The sequence below is a fragment of the Lichenostomus cassidix genome, chromosome 18, assembly GCF_008360975.1.
Source record: "Lichenostomus cassidix isolate B80296 chromosome 18, HeHo_3.0, whole genome shotgun sequence".
Classification (NCBI taxonomy): domain Eukaryota; kingdom Metazoa; phylum Chordata; class Aves; order Passeriformes; family Meliphagidae; genus Lichenostomus; species Lichenostomus cassidix.
This window is the reverse complement of record NC_139498.1, coordinates 1,159,960-1,174,656: the sequence shown is the minus strand read 5'-3', so window position 1 is coordinate 1,174,656 and position 14,697 is coordinate 1,159,960. Positions and strand designations below refer to the sequence as shown.

Here is a 14,697-nt window from a genome sequence, read left to right as displayed (position 1 = left end):
CTCAGCTCCCCCCGAGTTATTAAAACTTGAACTGCAGAGTTTGTTATCAGCCCCAGAGCACACACAAAATACAGCAGGTATTTTTGCAGTCAACCTTTCAGTCTGATTTTGAGACTGTTACACCAAATGCAACATTCCCAATCAGGTTAATGTCTGACAGATAATGCTGAGCGGGCGGAACTGCCGCGCCTGATTGATCCGCCAGACAATTTCCATTTCCTAATTTGCTTTTTATTAAACACTTTGCAATCAAAGGCAACAGCGAGGAGCCTGCCATTCTCTGAGCAGCTTTCCTGTGAGCACCTGATGTCAGTTCAACATTTTCAGGCAACTTCTTGAATTTTTGATGCTCCGTCGCAAAGACGTCTAAAACATCGCGTCAGTGCTGGTGAAAAACTGCTATTGTGAATACAAATGAAGCAGTGAAAACATCTGGTTCTGCTGCTTGCTGTACTCCTGACAACAGCTCTGCAAAAACAAACATCAGGGGTTCGGGCAGAACTCCCTGCAATGACTGAGAGAGCCGTGATAAAGCAGATTTATCAATCACTCGCTGAACGAGGCAATCTTCCCCTGCCTGGGGCTTCATTCCCAACCCAGTTTATCACCAAACTGCCACTCTAAGTGGGTGCTTGGATATTTCACACCTGGAGCAGCCCGAGGTTCCTGCAGAGCCCTGGTGCTTTACAAAGTTCTCCTTAAAATGCATTCCTCGTCCCACAGACACAAGACCTGGAAATATAAACATTTCTAACGGGCCTTGCAAAGCCTCTTATTTTGTTATGCTCTTTTAAAAACAGGAATATGAAAGGCTCAGATCTTTCTAATCAATAGGCCCATCTGATTCCCAGGAAGAATGAAAGAAAAGCTATTTATTTGGTGCAATCAGGTGCTCAGTATTGCTGCAATTTTTCCATTACATAAAATAACACACATCTTCTTGCACACAGGCACACACAAAGAAATCTAATAATGTCTTTTTACCTTTCAAAGTAACCTTAATCAACGAAATTAACTCGCGAGGCAAACCACTGCTTTTTGAACTGAACAAGAGCGAGCTTGACTCAACACATGTGAGATGTGAGAGGCAGCAAAGTAATATCTGCTAAAATTATGTCTGGAAGCCAAAAATGGGGTGATTCTTGACAGGGGAGGATGCACACTTGGAAACTTGGAAATTCTTTCATTCAAAGTCTTTAATGACCTCCAACCCAATTACATTTGCAACAAGACATGACAATGCAGTTGCTCCTCTTTAAAAGTATGTGTGAAAACGGAGCATTTTTGAAGCCTGATTCTTTTTTTAAACTTTTTAATCATGTTGAGATGAAGCTCATTTACTTAAAAAGAAAAAATGAAACAGAACGTCCTCTGCAGCTGGTCAAACAGATTACGAAACTCTAATCTCAGTAGCCTGAGGAAAACCAAAACTGTTTTTCAAGTATCTATTTTATAGAGCATTAGCTTTATACTTTTTAAAAGAGGCATTAACATAACTGATCAGAACATCCCAGAATGTTTCTGATCTAGTTAATCACATGACGTTATGACAGAGATTCTTGCTGTCCTAATGCCAATGTTTCTAAACATTTCTAAAATCCTTTAAGTTCCGTTTTTCGGGGGTTTTTTTCCAAATTAGACATGGGTAAGATCTATTTCAGTTTCTTCAGAAGTTTTTCTTTCCATTTTAGAGCTCCACAAAACTAGTGCAGAATATTTTAGATAGACAGACATATACACACATAGCAAGGAACAATGTTGGCTCCATGACCTATTTAAATGTTTCTGTCAGCTTTTTATACAAAACATTTTTACTCTAATTCCTGCATAACTCCTTCCTGGGAATCCTCACCACCCTATTTCCTTAACTCTGTTGTATTCTTTACAGCTGAACTGGAAGCATCAATAAAAAAATCAGAATTTGTCTTGTTTAAATTTATCAGGTTTGTTTCCCTTAAAAGCAACTGTTTAAACATTCAAGCCACACTTGCTGCACCCCTGAGGATGGATGTATTCTGGACTAACTTCAGCAGGTCTGAGCACCTCCAAGCAGCCCTGGACAGATCAGACTGAGGATTGCTGGGAGAGATTCCTGCCATGAGCACCTTGGAACAGGAACTGCACTGTGAACAAACAGCCCATGCTGCACCTTTGGGTGCTGATTATATCCACTGGAGGTGAGAGTAAGTGAGTTTTGAGCCAAAAGACTGCTATTTCAGTCTGAGATGAAATGCACAGGCAGGAGAGGACCTCAGTCCCACCCAGCACAAGTTCTGCTCAGTTAGCTGTGAATCTAACAAGCATTCCCAAGATATCCTCCTGCTTTGGCTTCCAAGGAACACCCACAGGGTCATGGCAAGGCAGCTGAAACACCCCCAAAAAGCACACAAAGCTTTTTTCTTTAAGATATGTAAATAGTTCCAAATATCCCTATATGGATGACATTTTTAAAACGCAAAAGCATTAAAAATAACAGAAAGCAGATCAGGTGCTGAAGCACCACGAGTTTCTCATTTGTGCAGCTACACATTAACCTCTCTCAGCCGCCCTGCACAGCTACTTCATGCATCCCAGAACCTTTCCCTTATCACAACTGAGACAAAAACTGCAAAAATCCATGATATGGTACAGTGTGAAAGAGCTAAGAACTCCTGTGCTCCAAGGTGTTTCCAGGCAGACAATTAAAATCCACTGATAATATACAAACTGTTCAACAGTCTTCAGCAATTGCTCTTCTACCTTGCTGAATTACAAGTGCAGCACTAGAAAGGACATGAATGACACTGACATTAGAAACAGAATGAAGAGGAATTTAAAGAGAGCACACAGAGCTGTTTTCTGAAGCCACAGTGTCAATGCTCATCTCAGAGCTCTCAGAGCTCTCCCTGCAGAGTCCTGCCTTGGCCCAGAGCTGCAGGTGTTCTGCAGGTACCCAACCTTTGTCAGCCTGAATTTTTATTTGCACAGCTCCCTCCTGCCCCTGCCAGGCTTCCCAGCAAGCAAACAAACTCACTTTTCATGTTTAGTGCTCCTGTTTGTACTTTTAGCCTTCCTTACATAACCAACCTGGCAGAGAGCAGGGCAGGCAGAGCGCCCAGGGCTCTGCTGGGTGCAGTGGGTTGGACACTCATCTGTGGGCATCAAACCTTCCTGAGCAGCAAATCCTCCTCCTGGGGCTCCTCCAGGGCAGATCCTGCTGAGGGTGAGGTGGCTGCAGGGTGACAAGGGAGTCCCAATGGCCACAGGAAGGGGAAAGCCAAGCAGACCCTGGTGGGAGCTCATGGCACTCCCTGGGCACTCAGGTGGGAAATGGAAAGGAGAACATCACAGCACTTCAGGATTTAACATCTTAACAATTTTAGGACAGAGAGATAGCACAAACTCCTAGTGAAATGAAGATGTTGTGCCCCTGAGACAGTGGCTCTCAGGAGCCTGGATGGAGTCAGTGATCTCTGAGGTGTTTTCCAACCTCAGCGATCCACGAGGATGGACAGCACCACTGCCCACGTGGCAAACACACAAATTACCTGTTTTCCTAAACCACAGCGTATCTGCATGAAGTTTTGGTGCTGCCATGTCCTAACTAATTACCTCCCTGAAAAGGGGACTGGTTTGTTTTCCCCTGCTCTGGCTCTAGAAGAACTTGCCTCCACTCCTTTTTGTATCAGGAAAGATTTTCAGGACATGATGAGTGCTGCTCTCCCTCCTCCCCACACCAGGATTTATTCCTTTGGGATGGTCTGAGCTGTAAGGCTGCAAACCCCAGGGCAAAACAGAGCTGGGACTCCCTGGCAAATCTCAAAAGGGAAGTGAATGGGGCATTGCATGTTTTGTCTTCTAAGGCCAACATGGCCTGGTTTGAAATCCATGATCTCATGCCATGCTGGGCCAGGAAAATGGCACATCCAGGGCATAGGTTTCCAGCATAAAACACAAGTGAGGTGATCTGATGTGACTCTATTCACCTGCCAACAGCCCTGGCAGAAAAATAAACAGGTTCTGGGGATGAGCTGCTGCTGGAGGCAAAGCAGGAACCATTAGAAGAGCTGCCCTGACCTGTGAGGAACTGGTGTTTTTGCTTTGAACTTCAGCAAACCTTAATGAATTCTTCATAATTGGCAATCTGGGGTTTTCTCTGAGGATTTATTTCTCTGGAGGTGCCAAATGCAGGAGACAAATTCAACACTGGAAACACAGATTTTGCATCTTGCAGTTGGTTGTCCAGACTGGTGAAGGAAGTTGCAACACCACTGCAGGTCACTCTTTGTGTTGTATCAGAAATTAGATTTACAGGTGAATGCGCATCAGGGCTGAAAAATCTGGTTTCCTAATTATTAAAACATGTTGATTTAATTGAAATTATTGACTTCAGTGCAGTGGAAGCTTAAACTAAAAAGAAGCAGAGACAGTTTCAGTAACAAAAGAACTTACAAAGTGCTTGTGTTCCTCCTTACTCGGAGGAGTAAGGTTTTGGTTGTGCTTCACTCATCCCTGCTGCACTGCTCTTCCACTCCTGTTATCTGGCAGTTCTGGAGGAGATGTTGCCAAGAAGTTCATTTAAAGTCCTAAATTTTACCCTGTAGGCAACACTTATTTCAGTTTCCTGAGAGTAAATTTCACAGACAGACCCCTGAAGAAGAAAACAGGTGAACTCTCTTTGCCCCACAAATCAGTCAGGCTTCCCCAAGCAGCCAAAGCTACAGAACTACAGACACCTGCACAGAAACACTTCAGAAAATGCTTCAGCCTTGGGGTTCACAGTCTTCCCACCAGCCTCAAGGCCTCAGCCTCCTTCATGCATGTTTTCAAGGGTCAACAAATCAAATATTTGCTGTCTCAAACCCTCTTCATCAATGAATCAAGACATGATGGTTCAAGAACCAGTGACAGTGAGCTGCTCCCAGGAAAGGCATTCCACACTCCAGTGCAGGATGGACTATGGGCATGAAACACATACCCACCTGCAACAGGCTCAAAGAATAAAGTCTATTTTCAATAAAACTAACCTAGTTTTCCACCTGATACACACATTTCCTAAGTGAACACATAGAGGCAGATTCCTTGGGCTGCAAGGCAACAAGGTGTACAAACAGAAAATATCCACTGTACAAATTTTAATGGGAAAAGGAGCAGAGTGCGACACACAGAATAGACTTTTTCCTATTTTTGGACTCTGGTGCTGATTTGGCTGCCAACAGCCCACAAAATTTCCACTGAAGGGCAAGTCAACCCAATTTCCCTGAGGATGGAGGCATCCGAAAACTCGCTGAGGTTATTCCATTAGCGCCTACGCATTCTCTAAGCGGATGAGCAGCTTCGCTTTGAATCCATGTCAAACCACAAGGACTGGCTGATGATAACACTCAATTAAAATGATCTCGTCCTTCTAGAAAAAACTGGCTAACAGCTCCACCTCACATTTGCTAGCTGGGCACAATGGGGCATTGATGCTGCAAGGAAATGGGATAGGTTTGTGTGGAGGAGCCGACGGGTCAGCTTTGGTGACAGCATTTGTAGGTTTAGCCTCTTACACAAATCTCTGAGATGAAAAAGCCACTTCTGCTGAGCACACAACTGTGAGAAAGTCAGAGCTAGAGCTGGCAAACACCAAGCTGAGCTAATTAGGCAGGTGTTTTGAAAAGCCCCAAACTTTACACTCGACGCGCATTTGGACCTTTTGATGTCGTGCTTGGTGCTGTTTCACACCACTCGGGGCTACAGAGAAAGGCAGGAGCTGCTCCCCTGCTCGGCTCTGGGGCTGAATTTGCCATCTGATCTACTGAACACACAGATAAAAGTCACCGCAGACTTTTTTTCCCTTTTCAAGTGCAGTACTGTAACTTGGAAAGTTCTTTTATTCTCAACTCCACTGACGCAAGAAAGCGGCAGGAATATGGCAGCTTTGGCTGCTTTCCTTTTGTAGCTCTTTGTAAGGAATCTTTTAATGCTAAGAAAACAATAGGTATTTTCATTCTGGATGGAAAAAACACTCCAGTTATAAAAAATTAAGGCAATGCCTTTCAAAAAGTCTAAGAGTGCCACTGACCACTTGATTCTTCTGCTACCCTGCCCTTAAATATTGGTAAAGAGTTACCATGCCCAGGTATCAGATTCACCAGGTTTCTCTTGTTACACTGAAGAAAAGCCCAACTATTATGAAAATGGTAAAGTTTAACAAAGATATTTCTATTTCCCTGTGATCTGCCATTCAAAAGTGTTAGCCAGTCATTTTTTTTTTTTTTAAAAACACTCTTGATATTTGATCTTCTTGAGTTTCAGTTACACATAAAGCTGGAGAGCCAGCAGAAAATTCTAAGTGGAATCTGAAGATTTCTAAAGTCAACACTCCTTTTGGCAGCAGCATTTTAATGCATAAAGCTGAAATCCTCGGTGACTCTCCTGCTGATATCCCTGCAGCAGCCAGCAGCACGATTAGCACAAAACCAAAAGCACCCAGAGCAGGACACAGAGCTGGGCAAGAACTGGATGTTGACACAAACCCTGGAAGCCGTGGAGGCACAATGGGATCAGCCTGGTGCTGCTCCAGCTCGCTCCTGGGATGAGCCACGCTGCAAGAAAGACCTCTCAGGGAGAAGAGATGCTGAAAACAAAGCAGGCCATCCCCAAAGCCCTGCCTGCCAAAGCCTGCACGCTGCCTGGCTGTGCCAGCCTTCAGCAACCTGCACTAGGAGCTAGAGATGGCTGTGGCCTGTGGAAGGTTTGCTTTGAAGCTGTGCTCTCCCAGCACCCTCCTGTCAGAGCTTCACACAGATTGTGTTTCCACCTCCACTGCTGGAGAAGCCCTGCAGTCAAGGCTGTTCCAGGAGCAGGGAAGGAGGCTGCGTTCCAGGAACTCACTGGAACTGGAACAAAGCACAGCCCTTGGAAAGGCTGCTCAGCCCTGTGCACAGACTGTGCTACAGATGCCCCATCTTTGGACGACATTAGACACTTGTTTTTATCTTTAGCTTTTTTTTTTTTCCTTCTCCAGTGAAGTCCCAGACTTTGGAGCTCTTCCTCCCAGGCACTCTGCCTCCTGACTCCTGGGTATCTCCCCAGCTCTGTTTTTTTTAAGCACCACATTCTCCTCCACATAAAAGTCCTTCTGCTCTTTGGAGAGAAAAATGTCTTTGAAATGCAGCAGTAAACTCTGAGCATCACAGCAGCCTTAAAAAAGCTGATTTCCATTTTCTTATACCATAGTTCTGATTATTGTCTGCCCTTCTTTACAAGGCTTATGTCAGTATTACTTAACACTTACTATTAAGAGTGTTTTGTCTGCACCTTTTGCATCACCCACAACCCCTCTCAGTGTTATTACTCCTGTCCTGCCAATTAAAAGCTGTGAATTTTATGTCTGGTTTTGAATTTTTTCCCCATTTTTCCAGTGCAAAGTTAGTGCAGTCTACATTATTAAAAGAAACTCATAGTTAAGCTGTATATGGCTTTATATTTTATTATGCATTTATAGAATCTTTAACTCCCTAATTTGGAGGCAGGTGGCATTCCTTCTGGGGCTAATAAGGATTAAAAAGGACTTCATGCAGCAAAGTGCCTTCTGGAGGGAAAATAAAATGCTGAGGACAACAATGATAACGCAGGAAAAAGTGAAAATTCCAACTTTTTAGCCTGTCAGATAAATCCAGACTGCAGTTCACAGGAGAAGGCAGGCACTAGCTCTAGTCTTTTATAAAACTTGTAAGTCTCATTTTGCTGTTGGCCATGGTAAGTTCTTCAATGTGTTGAGACATGAAAAGTCAAGAAAAATGCCAGAGTGCAAAGCTTGCTGCAGGAAAAAAAAAGATGACTCAATTCTTTGTCTCACAAAGCATGTCAAAGATATTATAAAGTACTTACAGATGCTCAGCCACTCGGATTGCCTGGCTGGCCAAACATCTGAAACCCTGTAATTTTGAAGAGAAGGTACTATGCTGCAGACAATGAAATAATTTCTGTGGCAGCAGAAAAAGAGATGTGATTTTGAAAGGAAGAGTTTTTTAAAATCAGAATTTCAGTTGTGATCAGTAAGTTAACAGGAAAGCCAGCCTATTTTAGTTATCATTTCTAATGAATGTGTCAATAGAGGCTTTTAAAGGTAACCATGTAATGGAACCACGAGACAGAGCAGAAGCAAGAGTTGAAAACTTCAGGGCTAAACCCTCCTTTCTCCAACAGACAGAATTCGGGTGAAACTACAATTCACATCAGCAAAGACTGTGAAAAGCAGATGCCTCAGAGTTTGGAGCCCATGTGAAAAAGACAGCCAAGCCATGAAAGACCTTCAGATTTCATTTACCTACCCTTTTGGAAGACAAGACTTGCTCTGCTGATCAAACAGAATATAGCAAGTTATGAACAAGATAAAAGTTATTTGCCTGGTAAATGTGAAGGTCTGCTTTACAATGCTAAAGCACCAATGCTGGTGCCTTGTAATTCCCTGCTAATCAAAGACACTGCAGAGTTATGAGTGTTATTACAGGCTGAAGTCAGGGACAAAGAAATCAAGAGCCATGAAAAAGCACTCCACGTATTTAACACCAAGATGGTCCCTTACAACTCTTTCTTTCACCATGCCAAATGGTTTGTCATGGTAATGCTTAGCCACAAAAGCAATTAGAAGGATTTGAAGTCCCTCTGGAGAACTCTGTGACACACACATCTCCCAGGCTGGGTGCTGACTGACAGAATTTGGCACGGCTGTGGCCACAGAACCACCACCACCAGTGGGGCATGTCCTGAGCAGATGTCCTACAAGGCATGAGCCACTGCCAGCAGGGAAATGCTGACCTCCTTTGCACAGCCACTGCTGGCTAAAGAGAAAAAAAAATAAATTAAAAGACCTTCATCCAAGTTAAAATATAAAATAAAAGACCTTCGTCCAAGTTAAAATAGAAAATGCAACGAAATACTTCCAAAAATCTGATCAATAATGTGGGTCTGTTGACAAAAGTTTATTCTGAGCTAGTAATTGAGGTTGTAGGAGTTAATTCTGCTACCTGAGTGTATCCTGGGGGATAAAGACTGCCTTACCAAAAAGCCCTTGCCACATGGCTTCACTTTTGTTAGACTTTCATTCAGAGTTTACACTAAGCTTTCAGGGCTTTTTTCCCCTAATTAATTTTCTCTGTGCTATCACTTACCCAAGTTCCCAGCCTTCTGACCCACCAGTCATTACAGTCCTTATTTCCACCTTTGCCACAAACCCTGGCTGAAGCCAAGGCTCTGCCCTCCTCTGCCTCACTTCTAAAACAGGACTAGCAATGCTCCTTCTCCAGAGCAGGGCAGTTTAGGTTCTGTGCTCTCTGAAGCTTCTCCTCCCTTAATAAGCACTAATTAAGGGCATTTAAACCACTTAGATTTACCTTTGCTTGGGACTTTTAAACCAATAAACTAGAATTATTTATTTATTGCTAACTCCAACCCTGGCTCTTGCAGAGTGCAATGCTGCTGTTCCACAAGGTGTTTTGAGGACAAAAAACTAAAGAGCTGTGCAGGGCTGCAGTCACTCAGTTAATGCTCCCAGAGATCTAATGTGCTTTTCCTTTTAATACAGAATGTTATTTGTAGTTAATGGTATTTGTAGTTACAAGTGGAATTTGCTAATAAACATTGTTCATAATGAAATAGAACTAGATGCAAAAATTAGCTTGTGCACCAAATTTTTGAAAACACTGATAGAGAAATTTGATCTTTTTTCCCAGTTGCACGGAGGAAATTCAGTGTTGATAAAACCCTCAGAAGCCAGCAGAAGAAATGACCCTTTGGCTCCAAGATCCAACAGCATCTAACAAATACAGGAGGATGTTAGGAATACTCAATGCCCACAAAGTCCAGACAATTCCAACCCAGAGGTTTTCCCCTTTGTTCTGCCATGGCTATAAAACACTTGGACTTTTTTCCCCTCTCAACATTTTTAAACATAACAAAGCAAAACAACTGTTTCAAAATTTTTCTCATGAAGGGGAACATTATTATTATGGGACATTCTTTCCTAGAAATCTTTTAAGTCTTATTTATTAACAGAATTAATCTGATCAGAAGCTGGCTGACATACAAAGTGTTGAAATATGTCATCTTCCAACCATGCTTTGCTAATGAAAGTTTGGTGTTAATTCAGGGATGGAACAGAATCCTAGAATCTGTACCAGGAATCAAGCAACAATTGTGGTTCATCTGGCAGAAAAAGCATCATTTTCCCCCTTTTCTGTTGTGGGTTTGTCACTGTATGCTCTCCATCATCCATTGCTTTCCAGAATCTACTTTTTGATGTGGAGTCCCACTTGGCCATCAACTTCAACATTAAAATGCTCTGAACAATATTTTGCAGTTCCAAGCCCAGGAACTGTTTTGTACTTTAAATCCCAGAATCCAAAAGCATTTCATAAAAAAAGCCCCAAACAACTAAGGCTGGGATTTCATAAATAACCTCAAGGTATCCCTATGAAGCCACCAACTCCTTGTTCTGCCCAGTCCAGAAACCAAAAGCAGCAGAGAAGTTTGGTAAAGGCTCTGACCTGGAATTATCCAACTCCAGGAATTCTCCAGCTCACTGGAATTAACAGCTCCAGGCTGCTGTGGATAGATCACTATTTCCATTTATTTAAGATACTACCTTAAAACATATTGAGTTGAAGATGGATGCAATTGTGCAATAATAACAAATCAGAACTGTTTCACTAGCAAAGAGAGTCAGGAATTTGAATTAACATCAAAATCATGTCTTATGGCATCCACATCTGGATATCACTTTACTGCCTAAATCCAAAACTTTCTCTCAGAGCCAATTGGTTTCTGTAAAAATGTATTTCTCTCTTTGAAAGGAAATAATAATTGGAAGGTCTTACAGGAAGCCACCCAATACCAATAGAGGAAATTGCAATCTGTTCCTCAATGTTAGTTTAAATCACTGTTATATTTAGCAAAGGCTGGTTTTTAATGATAGTATTTTCAATAGCTTTTACTACACTGAGTCTCCTCAAAGGCTTACATTACATGAAGAATTACTTTGTTTGCAGAATGTTTCTTTAATCATCCCTCGAGGTATTCAGCTTCCCCTGGGTCAGATGTTGCTCCCCATCTCCAGGACATCCAGGATTCCACTTGCACCAAAATCCCTTTTTTTTTTTTTTTGCCTCAGGCTAATAAAAAGCAAAGTATTTCTGCATATGCTTGCCTAGAAGTATGTGTGGTTCTTAAAAATACTAAGTGATCAAATATTAAAACCACCTTTTTCTGTTTCCAGAAGTATACACAGCATTTTAGCTTCCTAGGAATTTTCTGCTTGGCTACCTGGATTTCAGTAAATTTCCATTAAATCAGTGGTTTCAAAGGAAGACTTTTTTTTTTTTTTTTAAAGTACAGTATTAATGATACTAAACAAAATTCAAGAACTCCAAAGAAAACAGCTCCTCCAGTTTCTTCTCCAAGTCGACAAAATCTTTAAAACCTCCTGCCAGCACCAGTGCTAAAAACTTTCTGGGACACTGCTCAGAAACCCTGTGCAGAATTTCCCTGTGGTTTTTATGGATTTCATTACATGGTGAGATAATAACATCAAAATTAAGATTGCAATACCTGAACACAGAAGGGTTTCAGACCACCTATAATCATTAGTGTCAAAAAAAAATCTGAATTATTCCATTGAATGTAACTTTGCTGAAGTGAAGCCATAAATTCAACAGCAGAATTTGCATCAGAAGAAAAAAGCTGCTAAACAATCTAAACCACGATTTCCATGATGTAACTTACCTTTACCTGAAAAAAATGTGATTTCCATGTGATTTCCCTGTGTTCTACCTGCAGAGCCTGGAGATTAAATAACCTACCTGCGGTGATTCCATTGGGATAACAGATTACAGCCAATATTTTTATAGTTACACCTCTTACAGAATGATCAGAAAGAAAAGCCTTTTTCTCAACAAACACACCAATAAAGGCAGACATTTTCCTTGAGAAAAAACAATGATCATAAAAAATAAAAATTGTGAAAGAGAGGAAAAAGCACACTGCAGATGATGAGACTAATGACAACCTAATGCAAGTCATTCTGTTATAAAGGACAACACTGACTGCACCATAATCCAACAGATTTCCAACATTTAAAAGCTTCCATGGTATTAATTAATTTTTTAGACAGAAAAAATTAAGTAAACTGCAGGAGTTGATTTTTTTCATGAGTTTCTACATTTAATAACGTAATTCTTTGGTAGGAGCAAATGTCTTTAGAAAGGAAAAAAAAGAATTTCCTTTTCTATACAACTTCTCACGAGGTGTTTTCACTGCCAACATGAGCAGATTACATTAGTTTCAAAATTTTTCCACTGCTCTTTACTACTCTGAGAAAAAAAAAAGTGTGTTTAAAAATGATTTCTGCTCACTTCCCCAGGTGGGATTCTCTGCAGCCACTCTGAGTTGAGGTGTCAAAGCAGCAAGAACAGTCTGGCTATTCAGCCTCTTAAAACAATTGAAAAAGGACAAAAAATGCAATTCTGGTGCAAAATCTGTAGAAATCGAACAAACAAAAATACAAATAAATACTTTATTCCCTTCTCATTCAGCACAGACTTTGCATAGAGGTTTCAGTGGAAGCTAAGGACAAACTTTCCTCCAGTGCAGCTTTAACCATGGAAGTTTGTGGGAAGTTTGTGCAAACCAGGCTGCAGCCCAGGCCAGGCTGCTGCCTGCCTCTCCCATTTTTCACCTTTTCTCTCTTTCAAGCCCTCAGAGCACAGCAGAAAGGTGCTGAAAACAAGCTAAAACACCAGGGCTGGGATAAAGAGAAAGGGAACAGGAAAGATTCAACATTTGCCTGCTGTGGATGGATGAGATGTGCCAAATGCAGGTGGTTTATATGACCAGCTAGAGGAAAGGCAGTTTGAGTTGTGAGCTCCATCAGAGCCAAGGCTGGCTGAGCTCTGGGTGAGCTCTGGGTGAGCTCTGGGTGAGCAGCGACCATCCTGCACTCCCAACTTTTAATTACCCTCAGAGCAGCCACTGCAACCCCCAGATTACCTTGATTGCTCTGTCATTATCTGTCATCAGCTGCTGCTTCTCATCCTCCAAGCTCTGCTCAACCTCCTGCAGCCTCTGCTGTGCTGCAAGCTGCTGCCTGCTGCTCTCCTCCATCAGAGAGGAGATGGTTGTCTTCAGGTCAGCTATCTCCTGGAGAGAAAACAGCAGGGTGAAGCTCCCCTCCATAAAATACATGTATTTGGAATTTATATTTTTTATATAAACATGGCATTGGGAAGCTGGATGTTTGGAATTAGCACACTAGCACAACCTGGAATTCCATGAAGAAAAGGAATAGAGCAAGGTTGTCAATGACAGGAATTGCTGAACACCAAATATTTGGAAGTGTTTTCCACCATGACATCCCGAAATATTTACTCCTGAGAACAAAGCACATCTGTGATGTTCAGACTGCAGCCTGTTCCTCATCTCCCACCGCTCTGAAACCAGGAGTGTGAGCTGATTTGGGGTGCTGCTCCTTTTCCAGGAGGGTATTTTACAGCTTGATCCTGCTGAAATTGTACTGAAATTTCAACCTGACAGTGAAATTTCTGAGCTGCTGCAAGGAGCAGATTCTGCTGAGCAACACAGTGGGGAGGTGACTGCACATCCAGGACCTTCAGCTGGACCTTTTGGGTGATTCACTCGTGATTTGTTGAATTGTATTTGTTTTACCTTTTTCATCACTGGGGAAAGTCATAATTAACCCTGATCCTTTAGGCATATTTACAGAATTTTACACTGACATGTCATCACCCAGCAAAGCACTTAAACATGTGGGAGAGTCCCTGACTTTAATGTATATATTCGAGCTGAAGGTTAAGCTGCTGTAGCAGCACATTACAGTCTAATTCTAAAAGCACTTCAGCTCCCAGACAGCTCAAGGAGGGACTACCAGAGTGCTTGAATTCTGTATTTGCCAGGCCTCCTCACTGGGAGAGAAACATTTAACTATATTAATTACATGGTTATTTACGAAAAAAATTAGTTAAAAACCCCTTTATTATAGGCCAGGACTAGTGGAAGAAGAAATGTGCTACAAATGAAGGTTCTAAAATACTGGGGAAGGGGAAAAGGCCTGATTAAAACCCTGGGGTAAATTTATTTCTCTTTAACTACCTGAAAACCCCAGGAAGTAACACAGATTATGGGTAAAACCTACCTTTGTATTTCTGTATCGCTTTTCTAAAAAACAAGTACATCTTTAAAAAGATGATACCCACCAATAGGAAGGTTATTTGAGACCAATATGCCAAAGTTAGAGATTATCTGGATAGGGTACAACTCTTTAGGCAGAATTCAGCAGTACCTCTGGGTTTGGAGTTGAGCTCATTGTTTAGAAGACAGACAACTTGCAGAAATGGGGTTTTTAACAGGTGTGTAATGTGCAGGAGAAAGCAATGGATCACATAAATTATTAAGATAACAGCTTGAAGCCATGCAAACCTGCAGCACTTTGTGTGTGTCCTGTTTTGTCACTTTACAAAGCAAACAAAGCACCAAACTGCTCAGGATAACACAAACCTGAGATTTAAAGCCTTTGCTGGGTTAAGACCCTGGCCTAGCACAGAGCTCTGAAACACAAGCGAGGAAATTTCAGCAGCAATTGATGAAGAAAGATCTGCTTTGTGCAGTGCTTTTCGGAGCAAAAAATTCTATTTACTTTGTATAAACTTCAGAGGAAAT

The 14,697-nt window shown here is 41.9% G+C and overlaps 1 protein-coding gene across 8 annotated transcripts in view; it reads right to left on the bottom strand.

Annotated features, from left to right (window-relative positions):
- Positions 1 to 14,697, bottom strand: part of CEP112 (centrosomal protein 112) — a 141,396-nt gene that overhangs the window by 25,516 nt on the left and 101,183 nt on the right. For 7 of the 8 annotated variants that reach the window (XM_085077341.1, XM_085077344.1, XM_085077345.1 and 4 more), the window contains one exon: positions 13,012 to 13,161. In XM_085077341.1, the coding sequence (XP_084933467.1) occupies positions 13,012 to 13,161 (150 nt within the window). Of the gene's footprint in view, positions 1 to 11,703; positions 11,806 to 13,011; positions 13,162 to 14,697 lie in introns of those variants that run through there. The other variant, XM_085077346.1, reaches the window with a different exon arrangement.